This window comes from Limulus polyphemus, unplaced genomic scaffold (genome assembly GCF_000517525.1).
Source record: "Limulus polyphemus unplaced genomic scaffold, Limulus_polyphemus-2.1.2 Scaffold135, whole genome shotgun sequence".
Lineage (NCBI taxonomy): Eukaryota > Metazoa > Arthropoda > Merostomata > Xiphosura > Limulidae > Limulus > Limulus polyphemus.
In genome coordinates, this window is record NW_013665745.1 from 617597 (window position 1) to 628986 (window position 11390).

Below are 11390 nucleotides of genomic sequence, written 5' to 3' on the forward strand. Positions count from 1 at the left end.
ATATATATATATATATATATTAAGATGTATTTTGGGGTCAAAAACAAAAACGGTGTGAATCAATCTTGTTGGCAAATAGCGTAAATTAAATTAAATATTGGCATATTTCTAAACACTAAATCCAGGGTACAGTTCAACTATTAAAAGTTAAATTATTTAGTGGGGCTTTGGATTATTTCAAATTCTCAATACATAACAATGCACTTTACATAACTATTGAAAAATATCTTACCTTTCAAATTACACTTGTACATGTCTTCCAAGTTGAGAATAAAAACTGTAATCTAAAAGCGTGAACATTCCAACTTTTACTTACAAAAGTAACCTAAAAATAACCCTGTGTTGTCCTACAGAATTGAACTAAAACTAACAACTGAAAGGGAGAACACCATTACCTGTAGAGGCATGACTCCATTCGTCAAGGTAGGTGGAAGCACCTATAGTATGTATTTATAAGCGTGTTTTTTAAAATAACACTTGTGTAAGTTAAAAATCTGGATTGCCAAGATTAAATCAACTTTAATACAAGTCTGGTTTGTTGCACAAATGTTCACAAATCCCTGCCTTGTTCCATGAACAGCATGGTAATCTCTAAGTTTACACTCTAGAATACCTTTCTCGTCATGACCACATTCCCAGTGGTAATTTTCATTAAAAGTGCTATAATAGGTAATAACTGATCCTAAATTAATCCATCTGTCATAGGGTAAACGATTTGACTCATTGCAAACTGAATCATACCATAATTTTTTTGTAACACATATGTGGTTTTATATATAACGTGGACTTCATATGTGGTATTACCAGCTATCACTTTCTTTTTAAATGGTGATTCATGAAGGAAGCCTGAGTTTCAGTAAAATGTGCTAAAATGGTTTCAGAATCACAGATGTTAGTACTAATATGCCAATTCATTTCCACGTAATATCTTTCTATTTTTTTTATTTGCAGTAATCTCTCCTACATTTATTGGAAATTCCTTTAACCACGGTGTTTCAGAAATTTTGTCTTCACCTAATACTTCAAATAAATTTGACATTTCAGTCTGATTTTACAATCATTTGGAACATTTCTATCTTTTCTGAAACACATATTGAAAAACATCTTACCTTTCAAATTACACTTGTACACGTCTTACAAGTTGTGATCTAAACACGTGAATATTCCAAGTTTTATTTAGAAAAGTAACCTAAAACATATCTGTGTTGTAAAAAAAGTGTGTCCTACAGAATTGAACCAAACTAACAACTGAGAGAGAGAGAATAAGTTGACAACTTTACGAGAACGTAAGAACACTGTTGCATGACCTAATAATGAAAAAAATGACACGTGTTTTCTAAATCCTTGAAAATATAATTACATCACAAGATGTGACACCTGAAGATTATACAATTTATGACCAATTATAGTTACTCAAAAACTATCTCACTTCCTCTGTAAAAATGTATTAGACTATGTAACAGTATTCTATATCAGTATGACATAATATTTTTATCTGCTTGACTGGGATCATTGACTTCGCAAACCCAGCAATTCTCCTTTCTATGTGACAATTAACCTACTTCACGAGAAAAACAACAACATACATGGCAGATATTGAAGGACGTTAACTGGAGGAAGGACCATACCTTATTAAAAACTAGCAGTCAAATGCTTATACAAAGGTTATACAGGTGTATTTTTCTTTAAATGACCATTTTTGAAGTTTCATTTTTATAATTAATGTATTGTATAATATTTATTCGCCGTGAAAAAGGATGTTTAACTAGACCTCTAAACAATATACAATAATTTAATTGTAAAAGTCTATGTCAATAACTATGTTTAACCAATACTATTATAGAAAATTATATCCTTACCTTTCACAAATCTTTGTCTAGAACTTGTTTCTTGCTGACTAATTCAAATTTTGTACAGATATACTATCAACAATGTATGTGAGTAAAATCACAAACTGTACATAACACAGTTGTCACACATACTGAAACATATAAAAACTCATTCGGAACAAAGGCTAGGAAAATGTGCTTCTATTTTTTTTCATAACATAATAAACATCAAAAGTGCAATAAAGGTACCAATACTGTAAAGAAAGACATACTGTTTCAAGAATTCTAACAATAGTGGTTACATACAAAATTTCAAGTATTATGATCTTAGATCAACTGTTCAGATTTATAGTTAACCATTCATCGGAAGCTTGCAAGAAAGATTAATGCTGATGTTCATCGTAAATATTAGAAGTGAGAAACATTTTCATCAGAAGAGATGACATTTGTAAACATAGCTTTCTCTTTCTCAGGATGTGATGGCCCTGAAAAGAATCTTTAAATCTCAATTGTATAAATGAAGTCTTTTTTTTTCAGATTAATATCCTCATTTGAAAAACACAAAGAAGCCGATTTCACAGTATGCCTACAGTATATCCAAGTGTTCTAACATGTAATTAATCAATTATAATAAATCTTTGTCAAGAAAACATAAAATGTTTCTTCATTTAGAAACTCTACAAAAATATATCATGCACTTGAAATTCATAAATGAATTCACTATCCACTATCCAATATAACTTTTGACCCTATCGCTTAGTCTGCCACTACATCATGTTATTAGGAAGAACTTTTCGACTTTGGTAAATTCTAAGGAACACATACATTTAGCTGATTTCTAATCCTGTGAATGTAAGTTGAATCAGTAATAAATGGGCGGTAAAGAATGATTTGTAAATAAATGTTATCGCTCTTATTGCTATGCATTCTGATGTTCCTGTAATTCAAGAAAGTCTCGTATGTTTTTCGCTTAGCATAGAATAATGATATTTTCTTTGTGTGTGTCTCTGAAAAACTTGAAGGAATACTGTGTGGTTGAAACCCTACTATAGGAAGGAACTACCTTACCGACTATGGTAATGCTTTTCTATGCTTCAAGGTCCCTATAATTATCGTAGTAATGTTCTTTTAAGGTCAATGGGTACATACTATAGTTACTGTCGAAATTAGGTGAAGGTCATAGTTGTTTACTTCCGGCTCCATACGACCATAGTATACCACTGACATTTATGGATTTTAATGGACAATACTTTTTAATTGTTTTCTTTTGTCCATATAAAGTCTTTTTATTTAGATATAAAGGTGTGCAAAAATAGAGAAAAAAATATACAGTGAAACATACAAAGAACCAGTTAGAAATACAGAAAGACAACAGAAAAGATATATATACTTGAAATTGATTTTGAAACTGTATGTTAGATTCATCTACTCTTGTATAGCTTAATTGAGTCAATCGCTCATTTCGTTAACACTTGTACGGGTAAATGGTTGATATTTTTGCTCAACATCATTTACATATTATACAGGGTATCTTGAAATTTTGTTAAAATTTATTTACTTGTGCTCCAGAAACGTTGTTTAATGTTTGACGTGTAAATGTTAATAAATTTGTTAACATAATTTAAAGACACCATCTATATAATAAAATAACCACGGAAAATCTAAACCTCAAATAATATAATATATTTTACTTAGAGAGAACTTTATTTCCGTTGGCCATCTTGTTGAAATGTTTAATGAACACACATATCTCTCAAACGCGAACCTTTTAGTAAACTCTGAGCCACAACCAATCCAAGTCACATGACACCAAAGTTTTGTACTAAAACATTCTGGAGAACATGTTGTTGTTTTAGCGCAAAGCTACACAATAGGCTATTTGTGCTCTGACCATCATGAGGAACCGAACCCTGGATTTTATTGTTGGAAGTTTGTAAACTCACCGCTGACCCACCGGAGAACTTCTGGAGGACTAATTCGCAACAAATATCATAAGATCATCACCACATTATTTATATCAAAGCCTACAAAAGTCTATATTTATCAATATCCTATAGACATTAACTTTCGTTCAAGGAACTGTATTGAACAAATCTAAAAAATCCTTATTTATATTTACTTACACTTCATCTGACCTATCTCTATATGTAAAATAATAATGAATATTTTCAATGACTTTTTTCTTTAAATTTCAAATAAGCTTCGTGATAAACCGTAGCTATTTCGATATCATATTCTGAAAAAAATTTTCCCCTTTCTCTGTATAATACAGACCATTATCAATGAATCACAGTTCTCTCCCCTTTTAAGCTTGACGCCATAGTACTGTAGCTAGTGTAGTTCAATAATTCAGTCCCGTTTATTAGCAAGTTTTCTTCAGGTAATATCAGTCTTCCACAAAAAATGAAAACAACAACAAAGTATAAGAGACGAGAAGTGAACAAAGGCGTTTATTTTGGTGTCACTCATCCTGCTTTTTTTTCTCCTCGAGTTTACTGTAAACAACTGAGTGATTAGTATATATATGTAAACAAGCTAAAACTTGTTATTGACGTAAACAGACTAAAATGTGTTAAAGTGTATATAATTATCGTCTTACTAGAATTTATCTTAGTTTTAATAAACTACATCCTAATTATAAAAACAACTTTCAACCTATTAACAAGTTTGCTACACACTCTCCTATGTATATTCTAGTCATATAACAAGATAAACTAACTACCTTGAATGTTTAAGCTTACTTATCCCACGTTTATGCATAGAAATGTACAACAAAATGCGGCTATCTTAGCCATTCCCTAATGTGCGTTTAGTGTTATGTGAAAGGTCACCAGTTACTTAGTTTTTCACCATTTTCTGACGTCTCTGAACAATAATGTAAATGCATTAGTATGCCCGTTAGCTTGGTTTGGTTTGTTTCGAATATTCGCGAAAAGCTACTCATGAACTATCTGCGCTATTCATTCCTAATGTATAGAGTAGAGGGAAATCAGCTAGTCAACAACGCCCACCTCGCATTAATGGACAGTTCTAAACGCATATAGAGATTTTACCTTCACTCTTATAACGCACTCACAGCCTCAACATGCGGTATGTTTTTTTTTATTAACAATGGGATCCAAACTAAAAACTTTCGGCTAACTACTACACAACACTCAGCCAACCCATTAGCAAACTGTAATATACAAGTGAAAAAACAAAACAAAACATTAAGTTAAAACTTTTAACTCCTAGCCATTATGTGAATAAGGTTCACTGCATTCTAATTTCCAGTCTCAAGAGCTTCCTTTCTCGGTATTAATTTAGTTGTTTTTTTTTTCCTTTCGTTAGTTCTGTGAAGATGTTGTTCCTTTTTAGCGAGTTAAGGAGGTAAACCCTAAGGAAATGAGCGAGCGCCATCTGTAGGGTATTTATTTATTCATTTAGGTTTCTAAATTACTAGAATAATTCGATTTCTCTTCTTTATGTACATTGAAAAAATAGACAACACAGTCTTTCAGAATAACATGATTTGTGAAGTTTCTCTTGAAAAATAAACAATAACACGTAATCTCAGAAAAACATATAATACTGTGTGACAAAACTTAGCATTTCTTATAAAGGAAAACATAAATTCAGCCTTTTGATAGGGTTCTTCAATATATACTGTCATTTCTTATTCAACAAAGCTACAGAAACACGTATTTTTATTGCACATACCGTTAGAAATGTCCAGGCCAAAGTTTATATTTGCTTCCAATGCGTGCATACACGTTATTATCCTACATCAAAATAAAACTAAAAAAGACTTCGAGAACTGAACGTGTCTAAAAATGTAAGCGAAAAATATAATCGTAAATCAATGAAAAACGCGCTCTGCACTTTGAGGCCGTGAGTGCGCTAGAAGAGTGATGGTCAAATCCCACACAAGGCTCAGACAAGAGTAGCCCATGAATTAACGATGGGCGTTGTACATTAGCTTGCTTTTCCTTTTATACATCAGTTAAAATACAGGGGGCAGCTATACGTCGATAGCCCTTGTGTATCGTTTTAAGTAAGACTATGAAACACACTTTTTCACTCATATGTTAACTGTAATGATAACTTTGCGTTAAGTTTATATGTTGTAGAATATTTTCAAAATAACTTTTAAAAAGCCTACCGTTGTTAGTGACGATTACGTCTTCCGTGAACGCTGGTTTAGAACTACCCACAGTTGCTGGAACTGAGGGAAGCAAAGAGTTGTTGGTATTTTCATTTTCTCTGGAGGAGGAGGCAACTGAAAAGATCAAATTACATTTCATAACACACGGACAGTATACATCAATAGGACGAAACAGCGTCACAGCAAAGGAAGACGTTATAAACCATAACAAAACAAAGTAACGTACTTTCAGTTCTTTAAAAGGGTGAATGCACATTTTGATTTGCATATGACGTAACTAGCTAAAACTTAAACTACGAATAAAAATGGTTACATTTTACGGTTTGATTCAAGAATCTTACACCATAAGTTAGCGTTTGAATAACACTTTATATGGTGTAACTTACGGTCCTGATGAGCTGTGACACTAAATGGAAGTAAATAATGTAGATGAAATGCTATTACACACACACACTTGTTTATGGAAGCTAGAACTGACGGACAAGAGGTAAGGTAGTGAGTTTACACCATAAGTTAGCGTTTGAATAACACTTTATATGGTGTAACTTACGGTCCTGATGAGTTGTGACACTAAATGGAAGTAAATAATGTAGATGAAATGCTATTACACACACACTTGTTTATGGAAGCTAGAACTGACGGACAAGAGGTAAGGTAGTGAGTTTACACCATAAGTTAGCGTTTGAATAACACTTTATATGGTGTAACTTACGGTCCTGATGAGTTGTGACACTAAACGGAAGTAAATAATGTAGATGAAATGCTATTACACACACACTTGTTTATGGAAGCTAGAACTGACTAGTAGTGAGTTTACACCACCCATCGCCAACTGTTCAGCTACTCTTTATCAATGAAAAGTGGGATAGACAACATATTACAACATTCCCACGGGTGACAGAACAAGCAACTTTGGTGACGGGATTCGAACTTCCGCTTTAACTACCAGACCATGCCAGTTCTTTCTTCATGGAAATCAGTAACGATCCAATTTTAAAAAGTGACGTGATATAAATAACTATCAATCGTATTGTAATGTAATACAATTCACAGGTCATATTTTGCCAGTTCAGGAGTTCCACTCCACAAGTCTTAACACTGTAATAGTCAATAGTCTTGACACAGTAATACTCAATAGTCTTGATACAGTAATACTCAGTAGTCTCGACACAGTAATACTCAGTAGTCTTGACACATTAATCCTCAATAATCTTGACACAGTAATACTCAATAGTCTTGACACAGTAATACTCAGTAGTCTTGACACACTAATACTCAGTAGTCTTGATACAGTAATACACAATAGTCTTGACACAGTAATACTTTATAGTCTTGACACATTAATACTCAATAGTCTTGATACAGTAATACTCAGTAGTCTTGATACAGTAATACTCAATAGTCTTGACACAGTAATCCTCAATAGTCTTGACACAGTAATATTTAGTAGTCTCGACACACTAATACTCAGTAGTCTTGATACAGTAATACTCAGTAGTCTTGATACAGTAATACTCAATAGTCTTGACACAGTAATATTTAGTAGTCTCGACACACTAATACTCAGTAGTCTTGATACAGTAATACACAATAGTCTTGACACACTAATATTTAGTACATTTAGTTATTTATGGTTTGGTTTGAATTTTGCGCAAAGCTACATGAGGGCTATCTACGTTAGCCGTCCCTAATTTAGCAGTGTAAGACTGGAGGGAGGGCAGCTAGTCATCAATAACAACGAATAGTGGGATTGACCGTCACATTATAACGCTCCCACGGCTGAAAGGGCAAGCATGTTTGGTGTGACGGGGATTCGAACCCGCAACCCTCAGATTACGAGTCGAGCGCCCTAACCACCCGGCCATGTCGGGCTAGTTATTGTAAAAGTTGTAAAAGTAACTCCATAATATTTCATAAGGAAAGTTCCTATAAATGAAATATTTGCTTTTATTATGTGTAAACTTTTCGATAGGTCGTTTTGGTTTGCTAATTTGGTTTACATCTACTTGTGTCTAGGTTTAAAAAAAAAAACTGATCATTTTGTTTAGAATGAGAATGTATATTCTACCCGAATCAGGTCATACTCGCAAGCTTATTGAGAATTAGTAATATCAGTGTGTCGGTTAAAATTACTTACATTGTTACCAATGGTAAACACATGTTAAAGCCTGTGTTTACTTTCGCTGTATCGGCCTTTGGCCGTTGTGCGCGACCAGTGAGGGCCAAGTTCACACGGACATTTTCCTCCAGTAAAGCCTGTGTTTTGTGTGCGAAAATGACTGGCTTGAAACCTAAAGAGCTCGTGACAACCAACAGTATACAGTAAGTTATCTTTGCTGCTACTGTCGCGATGTTGGATGTTTTTTAAGGAGTACTGGTGTTTTTTTACTCTTGCTTTTAGGCAACGTTCTTTAAAATGGCTGTCCCATATCTACTATCTTAAAGAGATCGTGAAAAGTACCAAATACAAACCATTTAAAAACGAAAACAAATTATAGAAAATTAACCCTTCATCATGCTCGTTAATGTAGTATTATCAGGACAAAATTACAGTTTCAAATAAGCTTCATCTCAATATTTGCTTCTGCAAAAGTTTAATGAGTCTTTCAGAGGATAAGAAGGATAAGATAGTAAGATATTGTAGGGTTTGTCTAATATCACAGAAAAGCTTTACTCTCACATTTAAATTTTCGATACTTCAAAAGTTTCGAAGAGAAATCCGATTGGCTACAAGTTTTCATGCTTTTGCTTGTATTTTTTTGCCTCAATTTCTAATAAATAACTCGTGATTGATGAAGCCTGAAACTGTTAATTTATTATTTTAGTGAAAGAAGGTTGTTTGTATGTATTTATAAAACTTGTTTTCGGCCTAATATTTGTTTTTATTTTGTTATCATTCGTATATTCGTTATCATTTGATTTTTTGACCAACAGGAAAGCTACAGGTCGAAAACTTTTAAAACAAAGCTAAGCTTGTTTTTATGTTTTAGCTCAAAGCTTCAAAACAAGCTATCTACGCTCTGTTCACTATGGTGAATCGAACCCTGGATTTTAACATTGTAATTCTGTAAGCGTACTGCTGACCAGTAGGGCGCACTTGGCTTGGGCATTTCATACGTTATAAAAACCAAACTGGACACAGAAAATTGGGTTTTTGGTCCAAAGAGAACGTCACAGTTTTTAAAATTACCGTAAGTACTATCTCCCATAACTAGGAACAAGAAAGTGGTTTTATTTTGGCCACTAGATGGGCATAGGATCACAAAATCTCATTTCTATTGAAGGAGTAAAATACATTTTAAAGGATAAAAACTATGATAAGATAACAAACAATGTAATTACAGATCGCCTAGAACTATGAGAACTGTTTTCTAAAACTAAAGAATGAGTTTACAAATGCAGACTTTGTTATTGATGTATGTGCTCTATTGCAAGGCCTAAAAGATTGAAGAGATTTTTCAACTCTGATCATTACAATTGCCACAGTGTGTAACAAAAAATTGATTCATTTGATTTTCTCGTATAATATCTGATACGGTTATGCAGATTTAAAAGCTGAAAACTGTGCTAGATTATGTGATTTAGATCACAAGAAGTGCTAAAAGCAAATAAGCACGCATAAAAGACTACTTCAAATACATAATAAGATTTGGGCTCATTTATATAACGATAAATAACTAGAAAATGTTGAATCAAAAACATAATTTCGACTATAGTGAAAAATCAATCAGGCCAATAATTAAAATTATCAACGGGAATATTCTGGCAATGATTTAACAAAATGAATTTATTTGTTTATTTTCCATAATTTCTTTTTTTTTATTTTAGATGCATAATTTTTCTTAGAAGTATATATATATATATATATATATTTAGGTTTTTACGGGAAAATACCACGTTCATAAACTCACTGTTATGATTGATTATTGATAAATATATTACAATTGTTTATTTGAAGTTAAGCGCAAACCTCCACAATAGGCTATCTGTGCTCTGCCTACCATAGGTATCGAAACCAGGTTTCCCGCTGTGCCGCAAGGGGGCAGTTGTGAAGCAATAGTCTACGAACTTCAAATGTATCCGTTAATTTATTAAATATTTTATGACTTCATTCTGCTAATAATCATCATTACATTATTGAAGTAACAAAAAAAAACTTTATTAATCAGCACTGCTCAATCTTCTATAAGAAAAAACTAAAATATCTGCATGTATTTATTAATAATTTGTTTGTAAATTTTTCTGAATAACCAATATTGCGTTTTTTTATTTGGGAAATCAACCATGCCTGCTTTAAAAAAATGTACTATTTTTAGCACTCGTTAGAAGAGTTGTCAAATTTTATAGATTTGTTTGTTTTTAATTATGCACAAAGCTAAGGGCTATCTGTGCTCTGGCCACCACGGGTATCGAAACCCGGTTTCTAGTGTTGGAAGTCCGCAGACATACAGCTGTGCCACTAGGGGGGGACTTTTATAAATTTAAGTGTAAATTAAGCTAAAACCTTCTCATGCTTTGACTAGGTTTACTGAGTAGGTGAAACTTCAATCATTTTGGATTAATTCGTTAAATACTTTCATGCAACATCAATCAGGCGTTAATTTCCATTATGGAGAAATATATATAAAATAAAAAAAACACAAATTTGCCATCAAATCTTGATGTTTTAATGTTGTTTTTTTCTTGCGTTAGACGATCTATAATGGATTTATATTTTTGGATTCATCTTCGTTAGAGGTAGCCTGTGCATTAGATAACGTCAAAAAGTATTATACAAATATATATTTTAATTATTAGATTCTATAACATGATGGAAATCAACAACATACATTATAAACATATAAACATATATTATACAAATATATATTTTAATTATTAGATTCTATAACATGATGGAAATCAACAAGAATGTAATGAAAACCCGAAATAGATTTTCTTTACGTCAAAAAGTATTATACAAATATATATTTTAATTATTAGATTCTATAACATGATAGAAATCAACAAGAATGTAATGAAAACCCGAAATAGATTTTCTAAAAACCATCGAAACTGGTGAGTTCCTGATTTATTTATTTTTTAGATATTTCTTTCACATATAAAGGGACAACAAAGCTTTAGTATTCGGCTCGAATAGCCATAGTCTTGTGGTTAGCAGATGGTCCAAAGTTAGGGCCGCGATAAGCCACTTAACACGCTCCGCACTTTCAGTCGTGAGGGTGCTATAACCATGACAGTCAATCCTGCTATTTGGTTAGGAGTAGCAGTTTGGTTTGGTTTTGAATTTCGCGCAAAGATACACGAGGGCTATCCGCACTAGCCGTCCCTAATTTAGCAGTGAAAGACTAGAGGGAAGGTAGCTAGTCATCACCACCCACTGCCAGCTCTTGGAGTACTATTTTATCAACAAATAGTGG

At 32.8% G+C, this 11390-nt stretch overlaps 1 protein-coding gene across 1 annotated transcript in view; it reads right to left on the reverse strand.

Annotated features, from left to right (window-relative positions):
• The window catches only part of LOC106474017 (band 7 protein AGAP004871-like), a 209006-nt gene that overhangs the window by 165027 nt on the left and 32589 nt on the right, over positions 1-11390 (reverse strand). The window contains exon 2 of the mRNA XM_013934706.2: positions 5971-6087. Within this exon, the coding sequence (XP_013790160.2) occupies positions 5971-6087 (117 nt within the window). The remainder of the gene's footprint in view (positions 1-5970; positions 6088-11390) is intronic.